The 23,918-nt window shown below is 53.1% G+C and overlaps 1 protein-coding gene and 1 pseudogene across 1 annotated transcript; both read left to right on the forward strand.

Moving 5' to 3' along the window:
• The first annotated feature begins 2,368 nt into the window (after window positions 1–2,368).
• LOC144156557 (uncharacterized) lies at window positions 2,369–10,273 on the forward strand. The gene is made up of 5 exons (XM_077688381.1): window positions 2,369–2,608; window positions 3,222–3,275; window positions 4,445–4,774; window positions 8,868–8,934; window positions 10,050–10,273. Exons 1-5 carry the CDS (start codon window positions 2,369–2,371, stop codon window positions 10,235–10,237), a joined length of 879 nt encoding a protein of 292 aa, XP_077544507.1. The 3' UTR covers window positions 10,238–10,273.
• Window positions 5,021–7,724, forward strand: LOC144174491 (uncharacterized; annotated as a pseudogene).
• Window positions 10,274–23,918: the final 13,645 nt, after the last annotated feature.

Below are 23,918 nucleotides of genomic sequence, written 5' to 3' on the forward strand. Positions count from 1 at the left end.
CGCAAACATCGGCCGTAACCTGGGTCGGCTCGGCGTGGTGCGCGACGAGCACAGATGCAGGCTTGCCTTGAAGCATCCCCAATAGCTGCTGGGCACGCTGCTGCTGCTGAAGAATGTCCTTGTAGGAGGCCATGAGCCTCGCGAGGCTGCGGGAACACCCGAAACTGTTCGAGCGACGACGTAACATGTGCTCCGGCGCGGCCGATGCGCTGGTCGAAGGCGGGGGCAGGCTGCCGCCCGTAGACATCTTCGCGCAGTCTATCTGGGCTAGTTCCTAAAGGAACTGCCGCATAGTGGCGCGAAACACTAGACACGGGCACGAAAACCGTAGTTCGAGTCGCCGAAATCACGGAGCGAAGAAGAACACGTCCTCACTGCTCGGCGGCACGTGTGCCTCTCACGTGCGAGCTGCCCTGCGCACCTTTCCCACCTCCCCTCTCGTCACTATTTAGATAAAGGAAGGGATTTTGGGGACATGCCCACATAGAGTGGATAGATGCGGCCGGGTCTCCGCGTGGGAGGAAATTCGGCGAGGAATACTGAGCGGGATAGGTGCGTGGAGTCATCGTCATCATTATCAGCCTGGTGCAGACGCCTTTAGGTTCCCTCACCCTTACTTGCCATTTGGAGACATATCAGAAGTTCCAGGTGGCAGATGTCCGTCGCCTTAATCGTGCAAGGAACGATAACAACGTGTTCACGTGTTCACGTTCTTACGTAGCAAAGCAGGGGTATGAGAGCGCATGCATAGCATATTACAGTAGTAAGATGTTACGCTAAACCATAATCTGTTTTGAAAACCTACGCTGTTGATGCCGTATCTCACCTTTACGCATCGTGCATTGTGCAGATGTGTTTTCAGATATAATATGGGGAGTTAACAAAGCTATTTGCACGTACGACACCGCGAGGGCAATTTGTGATTTGGGGGCACCTTGGCCATCCCCTCACATTTCACAGGCAACAGGCTTCCCCAAGCACGCTAGTTTAGAACCAGAATTACAATTAATGTTTTACCTGCGTAGAGCTTTGTGTTTCTTGTTTGCCTTTACTTGTTTCGGAAAGCCGCTGCTAGCAATGCAGAACACGTTAGATGATAGTAAGAAAGCAGCTGAAGCTGGTTAGAAGGTTAACCCCCCGGACAGAAGTTTCAAGCGCTTAATAAGCCACAAAATTGTTTTGGCAGGTTTCTGCGTTCACACCTGGCGTTTAATTTACATGACAGTGTGCGATAAAAATTTTATTCAAAAATACTGCGCGCTCATTATGCGGTGTTTGCGTTTCCTCGAAGGAACAGGAAATTTACTAAATAGAATCCTTCGAGTAAAGGAAAGGAAACACGTGGGGCCTGGAATGCATAAAATTATTTCCTTCATTTACATCTGCCATAAAATACAGCAAATGGGTGCAGTGCCTTTTAAAGTTTTTTATTTTCTTTATTAGCAGCATCCAACGCTCTACTATAGTGTGTCTTATGAAAAGATTGGTTTCAGTAGGGGCAATGCGACTACTACCACGGAGTCAATCGCTCGGTATTGTTGTTTTAAACAACAAGAAAAAAAAACGCAGTCCCCAAGAATACTGTCAACCTTCAAGACACCATGCTTAGGTAGTTTGATACACATTTATATCGTTGCCTTCGCTGCTGGTGAAACAGAACTAGTGGAAAACTATTACTAATCACGCTGACCAGGCCATTGACTTACGTGCTCTGCACGGAGCGACACAACGTGCAACCAAGCGGTATACAATGAAAATGCCTTGCACAGCCAGGATTGGCAAAGTAAGCTGGCGTTAATAAAACGCCTATGGTAAGCTCTCGTACTTTTAATGTCCAATATTTACCACTCATCATTGTAGTCCCCCCCCCCCCATGTGGCGCAGCAAGCCTTGTCACTAGCTGGGCTGACCGCACCAGTTCCCATTAAAGAGCCCCCTCTCTCGTTCTCTCTCTCTCCGATAGGTCTGTACCGCTAATGAACGAACTCCACTAATTTTGGGGGTTTGTGAACTAGTGACAGCCGCAGGCAGACACTTTGTAGTGCCACCGATCGAGCGCTGGCCGCCTTTCCGCCGCAACAAACGACGTGAGCGGCTTTTGCCAAATCTCTTCACCATCGTTTGGGGCCTAAATGTTCGTTTTTGGTCCTAATGTGGCGCGTAACATTTCCTAAGGGTACTATTCTGTTAAAATCTGGCGTCACCGCCACATATAACGACATCAAAAAGTAAAAAAGTAGAGCTACCCCCCTCCCCCCTGCTTTCAACGCGCACAGAAGCGGCGGTCCCTGGAGGGAACCTCCGGATCCTCGACAGCCATCGTGAATCGCTTTGCGCGACTCCTACAGGGCACACCCCTTGGGCCCGCATGTCCGCCGTCCAGGTCGCCTGGGACACTGCCGGACCCGATTCTCCTCCCGCGCTGGAGAAGGAGAGTCGAGCCGGTCGTGCCTTGGAGCACCTTGGTTCTATAAACGTTGCCTTGGAGTGCCTCCCTCCCGAATGGCCGGACCCGTCTAAGATGGCGTCGATGGCATCCCCTGCTCCCCGCCGGCCCCGTTGGTGCCGGGCGGCGGGCATAGCGTCCAGTTCGTCCATCGCCAGCCCGGCCAGCGCCAGGGATAGCTGGCCACCCCGCACTCGCAGTTTCAGCCAGTAGCTCGCGAAGCCTCTGCATTGTTTAAACGTTTACTCTCTCTCTCTCTCTGCATTATTACGCGAGCGGCCGCGCCTGCCCGCCGCAGCTCGTCGCTAGCTCCGCAGTGCCTCCGCGTGCGTTTGCTGCCGCCTGGCTACTCCGTTGGCGCTCGTCGTCCGTCTCGCCCGCCGCTACGCTCGCTGTGGAGTTGTGGGTCACCCCGCCGGCCACGGGTTCGCTCGCACGCTCCGAAGAGCTCATTGCCTGCCTGGCAAAAGCCCCGAAGAAACCTGCAAGCTATGAGCTGCTGCGAGGTCAAATGCAAACTGTCCGAGCATATAGGGGAAGGAGCATATAGGGGCAGGAGAAGCTAGGCGACGAACGCAAAATAGTACCGCGCTTAAACAACCTTTAAGTGGGCATTTTTAAGTGCATAGCACATTACGGGCCCGCCTTGTCGTAGCTCGCTAACGGTTGATGCGACTGCCGGAATCAGGCGGCGCAGCGAGATAATGGACCCAAGTAGAGCCCGATGAAAAGTCGTCAGGGGGTCACGCTGAGACTTCGAAAACCACGCGGTTAGAATAGTCATAGTGGGCATGTGACAGCAGCAGTGAAGATGGCGTTGCTTAAAGGGGCACTGACACAAAATTTTGAAGGCGAGATAACTTCGGAGATAGATTGGTGGGAACACATATACATCATCTGCAAAATATCAGCGGCGAATACAGCCTAGAACATATTTAAAATCAATTTTGAAGTGTGCGAAACGCAACCGAGCAGCCAGCAGAGGACAACGCGCAATTGTAAATAAACAACATCCAAACACGTCACGAGCTTGTGTTTGCCGCTTCCGCACTACCGGCGTTTTTTGCCGGCTCGCCCGGCTCGCCGCTCCAATCGGAGGGCCGGAGGGCGGAGCTTCTGCTCTCGAGAACGAACGACCCGATCGTTGGCGGCGGAGGCGCCGTGATTTCGTCAGCTAATCGGGCAGCTGGCCGCGACCAAAGTTCTACAGCGATTCCAGGCACTCTGTTTCTATTACTGTTTATTACCATTGGATGCGAAAACGCGCCGGAGGCACGAAAAGCCCACTGAGCTAGCCGCACGGTCGCTGTGCAGGCGGCGGCCACGGCCGCGAAGTGGCCCAGGCCGGCGCAGGTAGCTCGAGTGATAGCTTGTTACCGCTGCACGAAATTGTCCCCAAGTCCCGACCATGGTGGCTTACATGAGAAAGGAGTTAATGATGCGATGGCGGGTTGCATTAAAAATTGTCATCTGCACCGCTTACGAGAGCGGCACTCGAATATCCGCCGCAGTGCTGAGCCGAACACATCTGTAGGCGGACCTGTAGGCAGACCGGCCGGCTGCTCCCAGCGCGCGTCTTGCCACCCACCGTCTCGAGCGTCGCGCGTCGTTCTTTAGCCGCGGTAGCATTTGCACTCGCAGCGCCTGCGTCACATCCACGGTCGCTTTTTAATTAAGCGCCTCACGAGATCAGTACGTGGGGGCATTCGCAGAAACTGCCGTCGATGCGGATTCGACAATGCTACGGCGGCTCTGCTCTGTGATATCCCTCCGATGGTCACGTGGTCAGCTTTGTTCACACAAAATCCACAAAATCCATCGTTTCGCGGCACTCGCTGAAACCGAAACTGCGACTGGCCGCATTGAAAATGCCTCTAATTAAACAACCGTCGCACGCTGAAGCAAATGAGGTTTCTACAGGTTATAAGTAGGTCACTAGCTACTTATCGCAACAAAAAAAAACAAGATGCAAAATTTTTGTGTCAGTGCCCCTTTAAGCCCTTCCTGTTTTTCATACAGATACTGGCTGTCTCGTCTCCGTGGCCGATAACCGTTCTACGGCTGACCCCGGAATCAACGCCGCAGCCTGGCTACTTCGTGCGTTCTTGGACAACCCCGGTGACCAGCTGCTATCTTCAACACGTGGACTATGCGCGGCCATGCGTGGACGCGGCTCCACTGTGCATCTACACCGGAGGAACCACCGCATCACAGCCACCAGGGGATTCGGACAGCATAAAGAGCCAGCGTGAACACGCTGCCATCAGTGGGCATGTGACAGCAGCAGTGAAGATGGCGTTGCTTAAGCCCTTCCTGTTTTTCATACAGGTTAGTTGCTCACCTTCCTTGCATTGTAAAAAAACGAGCAACCGTTGTCTGCTGCTTGTCCCATGCCCCCATGTACTTTTGATGGTTTGCACTGACTGTGTTCATGCTATGCAATCGCTTATTTTGTCTGGTGATATCGAGCTAAACCCTGGGCCTCCTAAACCGGCAACCGAGATTACCAATAGCGAAGTACTGGAAGCTATAAAATCCCTCGCAGGTACAATGGAATCACGCCACGCCGAAGTAATGTCGTCGCTAAATGAAGTAAGAGCCAGCCAGAAATTGCTCGAAGATAGAGTAACTGATGTGACCGAGAGATTAGCAGCGGTTGAGAACAAGGTATCCACCCTGGAACGCCTTACTGACGACGCTGACACTCGCCGCACAGTAGCTGAAATTGTCAACTGCGAAAATTCGGCTGTGCTGTCTCGGCTCGATGATTTAGAAGACAGGGCTCGGCGGGACAATTTGATTTTTTACGGCATTGACGATAGTCATTCAGATACATGGGCGTCAGCTGAAGAGAAAGTACGGGAGCTTTTGACCACCACCTTTTCTGAACAAGTGCCCGCTGATGGCATTTCTCGGGCACACAGATTAGGCTCCTTTGTTGAGAAGTGCCGACCTATAATTGTCAAGTTTGCGTCTGCCAAAACGAAAGACCGAATTTTATCTCAAATGGCTAAACTTAAGGGCACCTGTATCAAAATCCAGGAAGACTTTTGTAAAGCCACTCGCTACTCGCGCAAAAAGCTTCATGATTTCGGCAAGGCTACAGGGAAACAGTACAGCTTGCGTTATAATAAGCTGTACGTCGGCAAACAGTGTTATACTTATTGCAGTTTAAAGGAGCCATGAAGAGAAAACACAAGTTTGGTTCATTCAAAAGATTGTCTCGTTAGAATCATACTGACACCACTTTTAACGTAAACTTCGCTCAAATAAGCTACATAATTAGGAAAAACGGGAATGGTCATGCGACCCACCAGCTCATTTCCCGCAACAGAACCTATGTCGTCACATGGGCTAAGCTCTGCGATTGGCGGAGGCTGGCAGAAGCAGACGCAAATTAGGTAGAACTTACAAACTAGACGAACGAGCGATTTGCGCTTAAATTTAGGGCACATTCTTTACAAAGCAATAAGAATGATGGGACAAACCGTAGAAGTTACGAAAGCACATGTAAACATAGAAGTACTGATGCGTTCTGCTGTTCGTACTGCGCACAGCATGCCTGGTTTCGCTGCACAGCACTACGGGGCTTGGGGTTGTCTCAGACGACACTGGCCGATTGACGCAAGCAACGGTGTCTTACGTGACCCCATTTGTCGAGCGAGCACTGTTTCAGGGAACGAATATTTTCTCCCAGAACAAAAACAAGCCAGGTTTAAATGCGGGCAAAAACAAACCAAACGCTTGCCACGGTATGGTGGCGCCATCTAGGCTACGGAACGTAAAGAAACGCGGGAACAAACCAACACCGCTGTACAGGGTGGAGACAACCTTCGAACGGTCCCGTGCCGCCGCAATTGGGCCAACGGGCTCAGCGCGTTATTCTTTTCGTTTCCCACGAGACCTAGCAACGCGAAACAGACAATATGATTCAAACTTCTTCAGTAAACCGCGTTGCGGCGATAATTTTAGCGCGGTTTTGACACAATGACTTGTTTCGGCGGCGAGCGAGCAACCAAAAATGGCGGCGCCAGCGTATACGTGTCTCTACCCTGTACGGCGGATGCGTGAATGAAGGTACCCTAGGCTGCAGAGCGGTCGGTTTCAGTGATGTCACTTGGGACCACGAAAACGCACGATTGAGCGGGAAAATGAAAATTTTTAACCTAAATTGTTTAATTTCTCAGTGAATAAAGCACCGTTTGTATCCGGACAAGCGCTGGGGGCACTATAAAACACGAAATCTTTCGAATAAAACCAACTTGCATTTTCTGTTCATGGCTCCTTTAACTGATAGCGTCTACGAAATTGGGACGTACAGTGCCCCTCTTTACACTGATGATACAGCAGACATTAGTCCAGCCAACTCTCCGTTACCGCACCCAACCGCTACCTAGCAATCCTCAGCCGTGCAGGCGAAACCCAAACGCGACCATTCTTTTCTATTCACCAACATTAGAAGTTTGATGAATAAACGTGATGAGTTATCGTCCGCGATTGACGCGTGCTCAGCCGATGTTGTTGTACTCACCGAAACTTGGCTGCATGAAGGTGCACCAATAAGGAACTGCTGAATTGCAAAACAGATTACACCATATACAGGCACGACAGAATTGGGCGGAAAGGAGGTGGCATTCTTATTGCGGTATCCGATGACATTGCTTCTTATGACGTCCGCATTGTATCGCATCTAGAATTTCTTTGTGTTTGTATCCAGATAAATCACGCAGATTTCTTGTTCTGTGCCTGCTACCGTCCGCCGAACACTTCGCCTACTTTTTGTGATGAATTCCATGATTGCCTAAACCAAGTGGTTGTTAAATTTCCTAAAGCCCCCTTGTTTGTTTTAGGTGATTTTAACTTTCCGGCAATTTCGTGGAACGAGCCTTTTCCTGTAACAACCAGTGCTTCTAAAGAATGCTCAAGTTTTATTGACCTTTTCTCTCTATTTAACTTAAGTCAACTTGTTAAAGGACCTACTCGCGTTACCCAGTCGTCTTCCAGCACCCTTGATCTTTTACTGACCACTGTTCCCGAATCTGTTTCATCTTTACGCTTTTGCCTGCTTTGAGTGACCACTTGGTTGCCCATTTCACTATACCGTCAGATTATTCGCGCCCCGCCAAACAGTTTAAACAAATTAGAGACTACGTTAAAGCTGATTTCCAAGCCATAAATAGCGAACTGGAAGCTTTTATAGATTATTTCCTGCCTGAATTTTGGGAGCGTCCGCTCAATGTTCATTGGTCTTTATTTCGAAACAAGGTTCAATGGCTGACTGATAAGTACACCCGCCCAATTTTTTACCAATATCACGGGAGCGCAGACCGTTCGGTCGATCAGCGCCGCGCGATGGAGTGATACGGCAAACTCGGCGAGAGTAGCCGCATGCGCACTAAGCAAAGGCCGCTGCTGCCGTCGTCTGCTAGGCTGTTCCAAGAGCAGAGGGCCACCCCCGTATTTTGTTATTCGCTTATCAAACTTCCTGCTATACTCGAAATTTTTCTTTAAGACCAGGCACGTGGCGCCAACTGAAAAGAGTAATCAGCGTTTCAGAACGCGAAGTTCGTTCAGCGCAACGTTCGTTCGGCAACGCTGATTCCTCTGTTTTCAATTGGCGCCACGTGCCTGGCCTTCAAGAAAAATTTCGAGTAGAGCCGGCAGTATGATAAGCGAATAGCAAAATACGGGGGCTGCCCTCTGCTGTTGGAACAGCCTAGCAGACGACGGCAGCAGCGGCCTTTGCTTAGTGCGCATGCGGCTACTCTCGCCGAGTTTGCCGTATCACTCCATCGCGCGGCGCTGATCGACCGAACGGTCTGCGCTCCCGTGATATTGGTAAAAAATTGGGCGGGTGTACATACCGCTCAGACGAATATCCTCTCCTAAACGCCAACCGTGGTACAACGTCTCACTAAAACGGCTCCTTAACAAAAAAAAGCGTATTTTTCGCCGCTGTAGGCTATCAAGTTCTGCTGACAGGTGGTCGGCTTATGCGCGCGTCGCATCAGAATATAAAAAAGCCCTGTCTCGTGCAAAAACCGAGTTTTATCAGCGACCGCTCCCATCCCTCTTATCAACTGATCCCCGCAAGTTCTGGAGTGCTGTTAATATGAGCAGATCTAAAGATGTAAAATTAAAAACACCTGATGGGACACTTGTTCCACGAGAGCAGTGCTGCGTGTTGCTCAACAATACATTTTCTTTATCTTTTACTAAAACAATTCCTACTTCGTTGCCTGTTAAAGAAAGCTTATATCTTGAGCCAATGGAACCAATTTTTATTGGCTGTGCTGGAATTTTCAAGCTGATACAGGGGGCTAAAATTTCTTCATCTTCTGGAATAGATGGGATTAATTATAAGTTTTTGAAAAGTACCAATGTGAACTCCTCATTGATACTTTCTTATATTTTTTCACAGTCTTTACAGTGTTCCTTACTACCCGACGACTGGAAGGGTGGAAAGGTGATTCCAGTACACAAGTCTGGTGAAGTGTTCTCCCCTTTTAACTATCGACCCATTTCTCTTACATCGATCCCATGAAAACTACTCGAACACATCATCTACACTAACTTGATGAGTTTTCTAGAATCTAATTCATTTTTTACAGTCTACCAACACGGTTTTCGCAAAAATCATTCTTGTGAAACTCAACTGATCACCTTTACTAATGATCTCTGTTTTTGTTGGATCTTACGTCAGTAGTCGATTGCACTTTTATTGATTTCGCGAAGGCATTTGACTGCGTCTCCCATCCACTACTACTTTATAAACTTAGCAAACTGAGCATTGACCCTAACATTTTAAGGTGGATTGAATGTTTTTTGCAAAATCGCTTTCAATATGTAACTATCAACGATAACGAATCTCCTCACTGTCCCGTTACATCTGGTGTCCCTCAGGGATCAGTATTGGGGCCTATTCTCTTCCTAATTTATATTAATGATCTCCCTGATGCCATAACCTCATCAATACGTCTTTTCGCTGACGATTGTGTTATATATAGAAATATATCTGAACCTTCTGACCCCTCAAAACTTCAAACCGACCTTAACACAATTTCAGCCTGGTGCAACACCTGGCTAATGAAACTAAACGTCGACAAGTGCAAATATATGAAGTTAACACGAACAATCAAGCACACCCCTGTAAACACATATTTCCTTAATGGCTCCCCTCTTTCATCGGTTACCACCTACAAATACCTTGGCGTTCAGATTTCAGATAACCTTTCGTGGCAGCCGCACATTGAATACATTAGCAATAATGCGAACCGCATGCTCGGCTTCCTCCGACGAAATTTCTCTCGAGCTCCCACTTCATTAAAACTGCAGCTTTACAAAACTCTTGTACGGCCGAAGATTGAATACGCCTAATCTGTATGGGATCCACATTCTGCCAATCTTGTCTCCACACTTGAAGCTATCCAAAATCGGGCCACTCGTTTCATTCTTTCTGATTATTCCCGGTCATCCAGTGTCACTAACATGAAACAAATAGTACAACTGCCTGATCTTGCAACCCGTCGTATGATATCCCGCCTATGTGTTTTCCATAAAATATTTTACACCAATCAGACCTTAAAGCAATCCCTTTTTTCAGTTCCCCCATACGTGTCATCACGCATTGATCATCCGTTAAAAGTTGGTGTGCCATACTCCCGAACAAACATCTACCTGAACTCGTTTGTTCCAATGACCAGCTTGCAGTGGAATCACCTTCCAGCCTCCATCGTCTCCATCAGTGGCGCTGCGCACTTCAAATCCGCAGTCAGCAATCACTTTCTGTAACCACCCTGCTGTTTTCTTTTCTCTTGTTATTTAATATTGTACCCCTCCTCTCTGTAACGCCTCACGGCATTGAGAGTAAATAAATGAAATGAAATGAAATGAAATAACCATTCGAACCTCGTGACCCGCTGGCGCTTGTCATACATCTCCCCGTTGTTTAGCGCAAAGAAAACTGCAGGAACATTTCAGGCAAAATGTGTGTATATAATCGGCAGCCACCGCCTTCATTTAGTTAGGAACGCTCGTTGGGTTGGTTTTTACGATAAAAGCGGCCAAGCAAGAAAAAAATGGCGGGTTCGAAATGCCGCAGAAATGGTCCAGCCACGTAAGAAAAAAATGGCGTGTTCGAAATGACGCAGAACTGCTCTAGCCAAGCAAAAAAAAATTACGCGTTCCAAATGACGCAAAACAGCTCCAGCGTACCACGTTAAAGCACGCAAAAAAAAACAGAACTCCCGCTGGCGCAGTTTCAGGCAGAGGGCGCGCGAGCACTGCGAAGGCGGGAAATTTGAAATGCATTGGGTGGCAGCAGTGAGCGGATAACGACGCTGAGGCCCATTCTGGCGAATCACTGCTCTGAACTTCTGACAACTTTCATATTGAGTGTAACGGCTTTAATTATGTGACTAAGTAATCTCTGGACGTAGGCTCACCCTACCTACTAGGACGCGAAGCCCCCATTCATAGCAACACTCCAAAAAAATTGCCAAATTCGCACTCCGACCCGCGCCGGCGCTCGTCGTTGGGCGCGGGCACCAGCGAAGTCCACGGCGAGAAACGTGTTCTAAAATGCCAACCATGCTGAATGACGTCCCGGCGGCCAACATGGCCGCGCCCAGGGCGCCGCGCTATAAAAAGTCTATTGGCGGTGAGCGCGACCACGGGCGGCGCTGCGAAGCGCGCCTCCGTGACGTCGGCTTAGGGATTCTCGCATTTGTCGGCTGCTTCACTCAGGCTCGCTCTCCCTGCTGTTTCTTCGCGCTCGGTTGACGTCTGATGCTTGACCGCACCAGATTTGGCATGTGCGTAACTTTTTATTACAATAATAGACATAAAATCGCATACACTAGCTCAAGGCGTGTGTTAAAGTGCAGTTTTGGATACCGCTACGGAAGAAACATTGCCCGCGTCTCCGCATTCCTTGCGAAGCCAGTCCTGTGCGGAGCGCGAAGAGTCGGATTTAGGGGTCAGCTTCTGTATTAAGCAATCTTTCGAACAAAGGGAACAGCCAGCTGCTAATAACCGACAACAGCGAAATCGCACGACCAAAACAAATACCAGGCCTTCAGGGCTGTCGGCTTTGGCACAAGGCATTACGATTCCCGGTAATCGCATGTAAGGTAAGAGTTTCTGCAACCTTGCCGAACGCTCGAAAGTATTGTATCACATCACTTTACGTTGTCATGGCATGAGAGTATGCCGATATGCATTATGGGGCTGCAAGAACTGTACGTTGAGTTCCGAATAACCCACTGCGCGTATAGGCGCGCGCTGGTTTTATACCACGCTTCTAATCAGTACGGAGGTTTATTGAGCAAAACGAGTCAGATCTACGGTAAAGATTGTGGGGACCCTTGTGTCCTTACGCCTCGCCTGCACATGTTTTCGCGAGCTGGGAGCCGCCATTTTTGGTAGCCGGCGCGTCACGTAGGTCGTGTCCTCTTCATGACCCCGCGCGACGCGCCGAACCGGCTTGCCGCGAACGTGTGCGCGAGGGCGAGTGGGAAGGAGGACCGGTCGTCGCCTTCTCCCTCGCCACCCTCTCCTCGAGCGCCGGGGGAGACCTCCTCTCCCCCCGAGCCGACCTGCGGGACGCGCGAATGTTCCGCGAGGACTCTGCCGAGAGATTCTGCACTGATCGGTCGCCTCGGGATGCCTCCCCTGCTCCCGAGGCCGTGATGACGGATATCGAGGCATGAGCCCAGCGGCTTGAGCGAGCGACAGGAGCCACTGTCTCCCCGCGAGCGATAGTCGTGTTGTCTGGTGTATGCCCTGTATCTGCCAGGCAATAAAGCCTCACTTTGGATTGCCGGAGCCTGTCTACCGCATGTGAGTACTCGAACCCGTGCGTGAGTCTTCGGATTCCGCAGGGCTAGTGTACGGCGCGTAGCGTTCTCTAGCGAAGCTAGCCGGGGTCCTCTGCTATCCCGTACGTTAGCCCACATTGGCGCCCAACCAAGGTTTTTTGCGATGACAGGGCGGCACCCCCGCTTCTCGTTGCTTGATTCCGAAGTTGAAGGCTGGTTGTCGGATGAGATTGCTCGTGGTAACGGCTTGCGGGACGCCTCTGTCGACCCGCTGCTGCCCGCCACCGCGCTTACGCCAGAGCTTTGTGGAGGCGGCGCCGATCTCCCCGACAACCGACGCGACGCGCAGGAGAGTTACGGGAGTCATCCCACTTCTGCCGGCGTGAGGCATTCCGACAGCCCGAGGGATGATTACCGAGTCCCGCGTCTGTCGGCCGCCACCACTACTCCCAGGCCCCTCTGGGGCCCAGGCAGCGCTATCCTAGCAGGCAACCAAAGCGCCGCGCGGGAGAGTCACGGGAGCTATCATCCCACTCCTGCCGGCGTGCCGCACGGTGTCGGCGGGCGGAACGCTTCTTGCGACCACCTGCTGTAACCACGGGCTGCAACGAGATCATGCCCTCTGGGCCTTGGTCGTAGCAACCCAGCGGATATGTTTGCAAAGGAGGAGCTGTGCCGCAGCTCTAGCGCACCCGACCCCGCCGTGTACGAGCCTCACGGCTCTAGCGGTGCGGCCGTCGCCTCGTTCGACGGCGCGTTTGCACCACGAACGTACCCACCACGCAGACCTCGCAAGCGGTTACGGCTAGGGCGCACGTCGCCTGCCTTACGCCAGCGTTGTCTCGCGACGAACCATCCCTGCCTTCGGCAGCAGTCGATCTCGCATAAGCCCTGATCAACGCGGTGCGCGCACAACCGAGCGTCAGGCCTAACAGCTCGCTCGGTAGCCTCAGAATACCCGAGTACGGCGGTTACTCTGACCGCATGAGTGCTACGGTGTACCTAGAGGCGCTGCACCGCTATCAGGAGGCGTCGGGTATGGACGACAGCGTGATTATAGGACGTGTTCTGCCTATATCGCTGACCGCCCAGGCTGCACGGTGGTACCGGCTGGTGGGGCGCGACGCTCGTACGATGGGAGAATTTGAAGCGCTCTTTCCTAGCGAATTCCTGCCCCAGATTACGAGCGCCGCATGTTGAACGAGCTAGAGATGCGAACTCAACACCGAGATGAGTCTCTGCTCGAATACGTCAGGGCAATGCAGGAGTTGTTTTTGCTCGCAAAGCCCATGGCGTCTGAGGCGGAAAAGGTTGAGAGGGTGACGAGACAAGCCCACCCAACTTTTGCAGCGTACCTTCGAGGCAGTCAGTTTGCCAACCTCAATGAACTGGCCAGCGAAGCAAAACGCATCCAAGCCGATATTCTAGCGGCTCGCAGCTATCGGCCGCCTCCCCCAGCCCACGCCACGCTGGAGCCAAGGTGCGCATGGCAGGGTGCGTGCCCACCGCCCATGCCGCGCATCGCGGCAACAGCAGCGTACGCGGAGAGCACGGAGATAGAGCCGCGCTATGTGTCGGAGCGCGCGCTCGACCCGTACTCGTACGCCATGCGGGCACGTTCTGACGCCCAGCAAGGCATACCGCGGCACGGCTACGGCCGGGGACAAAACGCGCATGAGGAACCCAACAGCTACGCCCGTGTGGAAAGCTCGAGGGGACCAACGCGCAGCGCGACAGTCAGGGAGGAGTAGTGCACTCGGAACCCAACCGCTACGCCCGTGTGGCAAGCCAAGGGAACCCGCCAGCGTTGCGCGGACAGCGGCCTCAGGCTGCGCAGTCGCATCGCGGCATCGTCTGCTACCCGCCTGAGCCCCTAATCCTGATGGCGTGCAGGGTGAAACGCCCCAACGCGCTAGCGCCTTTCATCGCCCTTACGATCGCTGGTCGAAAGTTTGCGGCGTTGCTGGACAGCGGAGCGTCTGCTACGCTGTTCGGCGATGATGTCCTCGCTCATTTGCATCGGAGAGCTATTCGATTGCGAGCTTGCGACATCACTTTCCACCTAGCGAGCGGGAAAGCCAACTCAGGCGGCTCGGCGAGGTTGGTGGTCCGATGGGAGAAGTGCGACGCCACAGATTCGTACATCTCCCGGGCCTCACAGTGCCTGTAATTCTCGGCCGTGATTTTCTGGCTCGTACAGGCATTGTGATTGACATTGCCAACGGCGGGTATAGGGAAGGCGTTCATGCAGCCCTGCTCCCGTTTGCAAAACTTGCCGATGTATCGGAAACGCCCCCCGCTCCGAATACCTCGCGCGCGCGGCAACAACGCAACGCTTTCGGAGACGCTTTGCGCTCCTGAAGCCGCGCGAGCGGGCAGGGAAGCCATGTCTCCCAACCGCGCAGCCGCCGCCGCGACGGCAGCCCCCCGAGCGCCTCGAGCTTCCGGGAACGCGCGCGGGCGCTCAGCGCATCTTGCGGCGCCCCGCGCGCCTTCACCCGAAAGGGACGTTAGGCCGCCCGCGTCCCACGCCGTCCGGCATCCCTGCGCTGCCCGGCGAAGCGGAGGCGAAGCGCTCGAACGGTGGAGCGTAGAAAGCGATTATGAACCCGATCATCGCTACTGCTTCTGGCGACACCAACCACAGTTTGCCGCCCCTGTCGGCCGATCTGTCGGAACGTGAGCAGGCGTGCATATTGGCGTTGTTGAATCGGTTCAGCGCCATGTTCACCGAGAAACCGGGTTGTACGAACTTAGTACAGCATCGGATTGATACTGGTGATGCACTGCCCTGGAAATGCAATCCCCGGCCGGTCAGTGAGGCCAAAAGGAGAGCAATCGACCTCGCCGTGGATAAGTTGCTCGATACTGGTGCAATCAAGCGCTCCGACAGTCCATGGGGGTTCCCAGTCGTGCTAGTCGAAAAGAAAGATGGCACCTTCCGTCTTTGTGTTGACTATCGTCGGCTGAACGAGCGTACTCGGAAGGACGCCTATCCCATGCCGAGTATTGACTCTATCGTGGCTAGCCTAGGTGGTTCTCGATACCTTACCATCCTAGACGCTAGTCGCGGGTACCTGCAGGTACAGATGAGTGCGGGTGACGTAGCCAAAACTGCGTTCACCTGCCACCGCGGGCTGTTTGAGTTCACTCGAATACCTTTCGGTTGTTCTGGAGCTGCAGCTACCTTTCAGAGGTTGATCGATCGTGTTCTCGGGGAGGCAAAGTGGCGACATGCCATGGCGTACCTCGACGACATTGTCGTGTATTCTCGCACCTTTGAGGAACACATTCGACATCTGGAGGATGTTCTCACTAGGTTGCAGGATGCGGGTATTACCCTCAACCCAAAAAAAGCTCAGATTGCGGAGACTCGCGTCTCTTTGCTGGGCTTCACCATCGACAGTGGTCGCGTCTTGCCGTGCGAGGAAAAGGTCCGAGCTTTGCTCGAGTATCCCTCGCCGACAGACATTAAGGCGCTGAGACGCTTTTTGGGAGTGGTAAACTACTACCGGCAGTTTATCCCCAATTGCGCGGCTCTGCAGGCGCCTCTGACCGCACTGTTGAGGAAAAATGCTCGCTGGAGCTGGGGTCAGGAGCAGGAGGAGGCCGTTCGCACCCTCATTAAAGCTCTCGTTGACACAGCCGAGCTGCGGCTGCCCGACCTGAACAAAGAGTTCGTGATTCAGTCTGATGCGAGCGATCTCGGTTTGGGCGCGGTGCTGCTGCAGGAGCATGAAGGTGTTCTTCGGCCGGTCGCCTTTGTCAGCCGGTCGTTGACACCCGCAGAGCGAAACTACTCCGTGACGGAAAGGGAGTGTCTCACGATAGTTTTCGCTCTGCGCAAGTTCGACTTGTACGTCGACGGCGTTGCGTTCGTGGTGGAGACGGACCATATGGCGCTAACCTGGCTGAAGCACCTGGGCGAGCCGTCTGGCCGCCTGGCGCGCTGGGCTCTGACGCTGCAGCGCTACAACTTCACTGTGCGCTACCGGAAGGGAAGCACGAACGTGATGGCGGACGCTCTATCACGAGCCCCCGTTTCTGCTCCACATACTTCCGAAGCAACGCACGCGTGCGAGCACGGAGCTTTTTGCGCCGACCGCTCAAACGAAACCAGCCCCGAAGGGACGGCTGCCGTTTTGCAGCAAAACCCGGGCGATTCCGTATACCGTAAAAACCCGCGTATAATACGAGGTGTAATTCGGGGACAGCAAAATCAGAAAAAAAAGTTTTCATCCGCATATAATACGAGGTAAAGAGCACAGAAAACATTTATTTGCACTGCAGTTATCCTTCAGTCATTGTCAGTTTTCACTGGCACTGTCTCCCGACGTCCGTTCAGTCATCGTCAGGTTCACTGCCGCTGTCTTCTGAAGTCGCCTTGTTGGAAATGTCTTCCCACAGAAAGTGGTCCTCAGTGCCATCAAGGGCGTTCGAGATGCCGCATTTCTTAAAAGAGCGACTGACGAGCTCCTCTGGGATGCTGGCCCACGCATCCGCGATCCAGACACAAAGCACTGCTGGAGAAGCCCGCGTCAGCCATCCGGTAGCTGTCACTTACGGGTCTCCTGACCTCATCCACTCTTGGTAGCAGGACCTGATGCAGTCTTTGAAAGGCTTGTTGATGCAAACGTCTAGCGGTTGCAGCTGGGATGTCATTCCTCCTGGAATGACAATGAGCTCGATGCGGGGTTCGCGCAACAACTTATTCCCGGCATCGTCCAGGTGGCAGCGAAAGGCGTCCAACATGAGCGCTGACGGGAACCCCCAACAGTGCTCCAGGCCGCCGACACCACACAGACTTTATCCAGTCAAGCACCAGTTGCTTTCTCCACCCGCGAATGCTGCCTTCGGTGACGCCGAACTGCCGTCCTGCGGCGCAATTACTGATGGTCTCGGCACATAAAATAACTTTTCTTTTTATTGCCGTTGAATACTGCCTTCGTGCACCCGACATCTTGATAGAGTTGCGGGGAACGTGCCGATCCTTCGCGCGGTCAAAACAATCAAAATGGCGCCGGCTGACAGAAGCAGCAGCCAGCTAACGCCACCGCAAGAAGGCCCACCCTCCGCTGAAACCGAAACCGAAAGTGCAAATTTTCGGCTGAAAACTTTGGGATCCACATATAATACGAGGAAAAAATTTTACATAGTAAAATTTGGAAAAAAACCTCGTATTATACGTGGGTTTTTACGGTACCTGGTAGCCCCTGTCTACTCATCCGGTATTGCGTTCAGCAGAGAAGAGCTCCTCGAAGCTCAGCAGAACGATCCATTTTGTCAGTCAATCATTGACGGGCTCAGGGAAGAGCCGTGCTCTGAGATGTAGCAAGGTGGCGCGGCCACCTGGCGTACGGTAACAGCTGGTATTGCTGTCGGCGCCGAGCACAATGCAGCTGGTACTGCTGCTGGTGCGTTTGATACGTATCTGCTTGATGCGGACGGACTCCTGCTGCGATACATACCATCGGAGGAGGCCTCTGACTCCTTCAAGGTGGTTATCCCGCGCAGTCTGCGAAGAGCGACTCTGAGCTATTTCCATGACTCGCAGGTGGCCGGTCACGCGTGCGGCCCTAAGACTTATTTTAAGTTGTGCAACTTCGTGACCTGGCCAGGCATGAAACGGGACGCTCTCCACTTTGCCCGCTCATGCCGCGTGTGCCAAAGCGTGAAGCCCAGTGGTGGCAAAGCCCCGGGCCTCATGCAGTCGATCAACAGCCAGCAACCCTGGCAGATCGCGGCCTGTGACGTGATGGGCCCCCTTCCGAGGTCCAGCAGAAATCATACGTATCTGTTAGCCGTCACAGACCACTTTACGAAATGGGGCGAGTTGTTTCCCCTGCGTAAACTAACGGCACGCGCAATATGGGACAAGTTCTCGGAAGTATTCACTCGGTTTGGCTACCCCGCCGAGTTGATAACTGACAACGCGTCCTTTTTCACGGCTAAGGTGTTCGTCGAAGCCTGTGCGGCCCTGGACATTAAGCACCGAAAGACGACGACGTATCACCCACAAGCCAACCCTACCGAACGGTTGAATCCGAACGTGAAGCACATGCTAGCGGCGTTTGCCGAACAGCACCGGGACTGGGATGCATATCTGCCCGAGCTGAGCTTCGCTTTGCGTACAACCGTTAACCGCTCGACTGGGTTCACGCCCGCATTTCTCACTTTCGGGAGAGAGCTGCCCAACCCACTGGAAACCGTTCTGCGGGCTGGTGGGGGGGCGGCCGCCGCTTCCTCGGCCCCGAGTGAGTACGCGGCGCAACTGCGCTCTAGGATGGAGCAGGCGATTTCGTTAGGCCACAGAAACCTAGGCAAAGCGCGCGCTGGACGGAAAGCCCAGTACGACAAGGCACACAGGGAGGTCCGCTACAAAGCGGGTGACCTAGTCCTCAGACGCAACCACGTCTTAAGCGCTGCAACCAAAGACATCTCTGCTTCCCTGTCGGCCAAGTGGTCGGGCCCGTACCGAGTCGGGGATGCGCTCACCCCGCTCGTGTATCAGCTGGTAGATCCGAAAGGGAAACCAGTTGGCGGTCCAGTCAAAGTCGCAGATCTGAAACCTTTCGTTGCGCGCAGCGACGATTGGGATGATAAGGAGGCAGCTCCCAGTCTGCGAAAGCAGCCGAAGCGCGGAGTGACGGCCCAACGGCCGATCACCCATCGCTACCGGTTGCGCAAGCACGCATATTCACCCCCGCAACCCCCCGAAGGTAAGCAGAGCGCTCTGCCTCTGGCGCCTTCCCCCCGAGAGGGAGCGTGGGTGGTTTTCCCTTGCGTCTCGTGCGGCGCGGCGGAGGACCCCTTTTCCTCCATATGCCTGCCGAAGCGAGAACGCGGCGTTGGGGGAGCGGGCACGGAGTCGAGGGTGTAGCCTATCTAGCACCCTCACCCGGTTACGTTGCCCTCCTCTCATCGCAACCACGAAGCGAACCCTCTGGTTTCTCTCCTCGCGACGATAACCTAGGATGTAGTGTAATACCAGTGGCCTCCTTGTGCTCTGGGCGCACGAAACTCCGGGTTATTGAATCGCTGCACCAGCGTTACGGTTCCCTTTTTGGCCCTAGCCTGGCCCGAACACCCTGTTTCGCTTTCCCATTCGGAGAGCAGCAGCAGAGAAGTTGGGCGTTGTTTGCTGTTACTCCCGACTTCTTTCCGCAGCGCATCCCCCCCTGGCGTTTGCCCCCGGTCTGGTCCCGTCACCCGCAGCCACAACACGCGCGGCCGGTTGCTGCAGTCCCTGGTTCTGGCATCGCTGGCAGCCCAGGCCCCGTCCTCAGGCCGGAAACCGCTTGACGCGGTTTTGCGACGATCGAGATGCAGCCTCCTGAGCCGGCGCTCCTGGCGCCTCCCCGAGGCACCTGCCTCGGGCGCTTCCCAACTGGCAGCACCAGAGTGCTCGGAAAGCTGCTCTTCTGGGCTTGTCACAGGCAGGCCCGGCCTGCACACTCCATCGGGGCCACGCCCCCTGGCCGACCTGCTCCTCTGGAGCCCTCACCACCAAGGCGGCCGGTTCGGCGGCCGTCACTGTGGGCCTAACGGACGAACCACTGGCTCAATGAGGCCCCTCCTGTCTGTGGAGATGTCGGCCTGCCGTCTGCTTACGCCTGTGGCCTCAGCCTGCGGCTTACATCTGCTGCCCCAACCTGCGGTTCCTGGACTGCCCTACCTCCGGTGACTACAAGGACGCGCTGGACTGAAGGTGTGTCGTGGACTGTGCGTGTGGTGTGGCGCTGCTTCAAACTGTTGCGGACTTTGCGGACCCTTGTTGACCGGGGGCGAGTGTTATTAATTTTGGGGATGTGTTGTGCTTTTGCTCGGCAGCGGTTGTCCAAGCGGTGCTGGCTCGGTCTTGAGGAGGGGGGGGGTTGTGGGGACCCTTGTTTTCTTACGCCTCGCCTGCACATGTTTTCGCGAGCTGGGAGCCGCCATTTTTGGTAGCCGGCGCGTCACGTAGGTCGTGTCCTCTTCATGACCCCGCGCGACGCGCCGAACCGGCTTGCCGCGAACGTGTACGCGAGGGCGAGTGGGAAGGAGGACCGGTCGTCGCCTTCTCCCTCGCCACCCTCTCCTCGAGCACCGGGGGAGACCTCCTCTCCCCCCAGCCGACCTGCGGGACGCGCGAATGTTCCGCGAAGACTCTGCCGAGAGATTCTGCACTGATCGGTCGCCTCGGGATGCCTCCCCTGCTCCCGCGGCCGTGATGACGAATATCGCGGTCTGAGCCCAGCGGCTTGAGCGAGCGACAGGAGCCACTGTCTCCCCGCGAGCGATAGTCGTGTTGTCTGGTGTAAGCCCTGTATCTGCCAGGCAATAAAGCCTCACTTTGGATTGCCGGAGCCTGTCTACCGCATGTGAGTACTCGAACCCGTGCGTGAGTCTTCGGATTCCGCAGGGCTAGTGTACGGCGCGTAGCGTTCTCTAGCAAAGCTAGCCGGGGTCCTCTGCTATCCCGTACGTTAGCCCACAAGATACACCAACACTATGTTTGTTCAGAGCTGGAGTGACATTTAAGTACATTCCTCCCAGCCATGTCTTCCCAGTATTCAGATTTGCGTTATAGGGAAACTGCACTCACGAGGAGGAGGAAGAGAAGGAGGACGAGGAGCGAAATGAGGAGAAAACTCTAACAGTAAAATAGAGCTGATTAGTGGTCCGGGTCCTCAGTCCATGATGAATGAGTAAGAGTATTTTTTTTTTCAGTTCATAGATCGTCATCCCGGGCTTGTTCTTTACGCCTGGTAGAGTTAAAAAGAGTTGAAGAGAGCTCCTTGGAAATATTAACCAGTTTCGATTCTTGTAATATACGCACAGATACTATTTACTGCGTTCGTCAGCGAGTATATCAAGCCTTAAACACCGTAATCATGTCATAATTGTTCGGGTTGAGAGTCAGTTCGTTAGTATAACAATGGTTACGATAGAAATTCGGAGCTTCAAAGCCGCCTTCGAGTACTCTGGACAACGTTGCCTGGGGCGCGATCGCGGGGGCGTAGCACAAACCTTCTCATTGTAATTGTATGTGAATAAACAACGCACGCTGCGGATATGCACTTTCTTGCAAGTAGCCATAACGGAAGCCAGTTTGTGAAGAAGGGAATGTATGCCATGCATACAGCCTGAAGAAGGTATCCTAACGATCTTTGTGTGCTTGTCAAACATCCCCAAACCTACTAATAAGACGTTTGTGACAGTTAATAATTAGTTAGTTAATATTTAAATTAATGCGCTTGGCACAAAAAAAATCATCTGATAAAAGTCAACAACAAAAAAAATGGAAGGCAGCCGTTTTATTTCCTGCTCTGCGATACGCGTGCACGTACACCACTAGACTGTTGAGTCGTGATAAGAGCATCTCAAAAATACTGTAGGGAAGCCAACGCATTTTGAATACATATCTGTGCGCTGAACCTCGCGAATAAGCTAGAAAGGACCGGTTGAACATGAGCTTCTGACCGATGCTCTGAAGAAAGTTGTTCTTTCTCTTCTCGTGTCTTGGAAACTTGGGGGAAATACAGCTTGAAATCATTCAGATCAGCCAGAAGCTGCAAAATGACTGTATTATTAAAAATACGCTTTTTAATGCACCGCAGCATCAAAGCTGGCGATTTCTAGCACAGGCACTGCTGCCCCTCAGAAGCGGAGTGTAGCAGACGACAGCGGCGCGAGTCCCCAAGCCGACGTCAGAGCCAGGGAGCGCCACTCAAATATCTCACCGCCAATAGTAGTTGTGGAGCAAAGGGATAGTGGTTCACAACAGCTTCGCTGGACATCCACCTTTGCCGTTCTTTGCTTCCTTTCCTGTCCTTTGCTTCGAGTTGTTGATCAATTCACTCTCGCGATACAAATGGCTAGCCTCCGGGTTAGATCAGTTGGTAGAGCGACTGCTCCGGTTAAGCGGTGGTCCCGGGTTCGAATCCTGGACAAAGACGACTTTTTCTTCAACTGCGAATTTTTTGAGAAAGCTGTACGGCTTTCCTTTGTAGCCGTACGGCTGCGTTCAGGTGGATGTCAAACTTTCCTTTGCACAACCACCACTCCGCGGGCGCAGCGGAGGCAGACGCCGCCTTACCGATCAGGGCCTTGAGAAAACTTCCCGAGCCAGACGAATGCTGGAACAAGGACGCCGAGGACTTGGAGAAGGGGCGGCCACCCGCGAAGGAGCCTTCCCGTCCGTTGCCGACTGCAGCGAGGCCTGCTGACCGCCGCGCCTATTGCGGCACACTCAACGCCACCCCGCGACCCCCTGGGCCTTTCCCGGTGCTGGAGCCATCGGGAGCGATCCAGAGCTCGCAGAAGGCGTCTACCAGGTCCGCCCTCGATGCTGCCGCTGATACGCCTGCAGCGCCGGAAGACCCTCAAGCACGCGTCCTCCCCCGCGGAACTGAGGGAGTACCCGGTCCGCAGCCTAAAACCACCATCCACTACCTCCCGCAACTGCGGCTGCCCTGCCCCGGAGCCAAGAGCGAGTCCGAAGACGTGCCAGACGCCTTGAAGAAAAGGCTTGCCACTGTAGGAAGAGGGAGGGGCAGAGTGTACACCCGAGAAGGCTTCCAGTCCAGCTGTGAAAATTTTTTTCTTTTGAAATAAAGATTTGGGAAAAGTCATTTACATTGGCTCCAGACCTGTTTTTTCTTGTATTGCCTGTCAACTATGTCAAAATTTATCGCTTTCTTGAAGTAGCTTTCATATGCTCTTTTTAATGCTAAGGGCTTCATAAGATAATGCTATAAAATTGTTTATGGTAAGTACAGTCGTTGCTTAGACCCGTTAATTAATGTAGTTTCCATGTACTGCACTGCAGTTAGTATTGGTTGTCTGTGCTCGGCAAAACATGTTTTATCACACTATCATGTATCACGAAGTTGGGCACGCTAGTACACGTTTTTATTTGAATTAGGCACAAAAAATGTACACGGGTAGTGCGTTCAACGTAGAATGCTAGTTCTTTCTGTGGTCCGTGTCACCACCTCCGTTTGCCCATATATCTGCCACAGTCCCTCTTTCTCTACTTCTTCACCCCTTCCCCTTTGTTTGCTGTGCAATAAAGATTATTAATACGTTGGAACCCCGTTAATACGTTTTTCACCGGACCGGGGAAAAAAGCGTAACCGCCGGCAAAGAGTAAGGAAAGCCACGAAAATGGACCGGCGTCAAACTAGCGTCATTAAATCACCCCCTATCTAGAGCTTCATTGTTGCCATCACGTCTGTATTAACGTATTAGCTCTGTGCTGTCATAGTGCATACATATTTTAGTGGATCTCTGAAGTGTTGGGTGTGGTTTCTTGACGTGCTGCGCGCCGAGCTGCTGCTCGGGGTTGTTTCGGCAGCGGCAACGTCCATGCCGTGGCATTTCTCCAAGGCGCCGTAGGATCCCGACGGATTGAAGGCCTAGGATAGCGCGATTCCGCAGAAAAACTTCAAGGTTACATCGCAAACATACGGCTGTGACATTAATTGTGAGCCTTCAGACATCTTCAACAGTTACGAACACATCGTGAACGGTCAGACGAATGATACCGCGAGGCAGGTGGCCATGAGGTAGAGCGCGGTGCACCGTATTTCCCCCAACGTACCTGAGCACCTGTCGAAACGCAGATGCTAAAGTCATGCAGAAAACCACCCTAGGGGAGTGTTGAGTCCTGC

This window comes from Haemaphysalis longicornis, unplaced genomic scaffold (assembly GCF_048455015.1).
Source record: "Haemaphysalis longicornis isolate Haplotype H1 unplaced genomic scaffold, Haemaphysalis longicornis Haplotype H1 scaffold_1, whole genome shotgun sequence".
NCBI lineage: Eukaryota > Metazoa > Arthropoda > Arachnida > Ixodida > Ixodidae > Haemaphysalis > Haemaphysalis longicornis.

Coding starts and splice junctions, on each gene's coding strand:
- LOC144156557 (XM_077688381.1), top strand. CDS start 2,369: ATGTCCGCCGTCCAGGTCGCCTGGGACACTGCCGGACCCGATTCTCCT. Junction 2,609..3,221: donor GTTCGTCCATCGCCAGCCCG/GCCAGCGCCAGG, acceptor CCACGCGGTTAG/AATAGTCATAGTGGGCATGT. Junction 4,775..8,867: donor CCTTCCTGTTTTTCATACAG/GTTAGTTGCTCA, acceptor ATTTTTTCACAG/TCTTTACAGTGTTCCTTACT.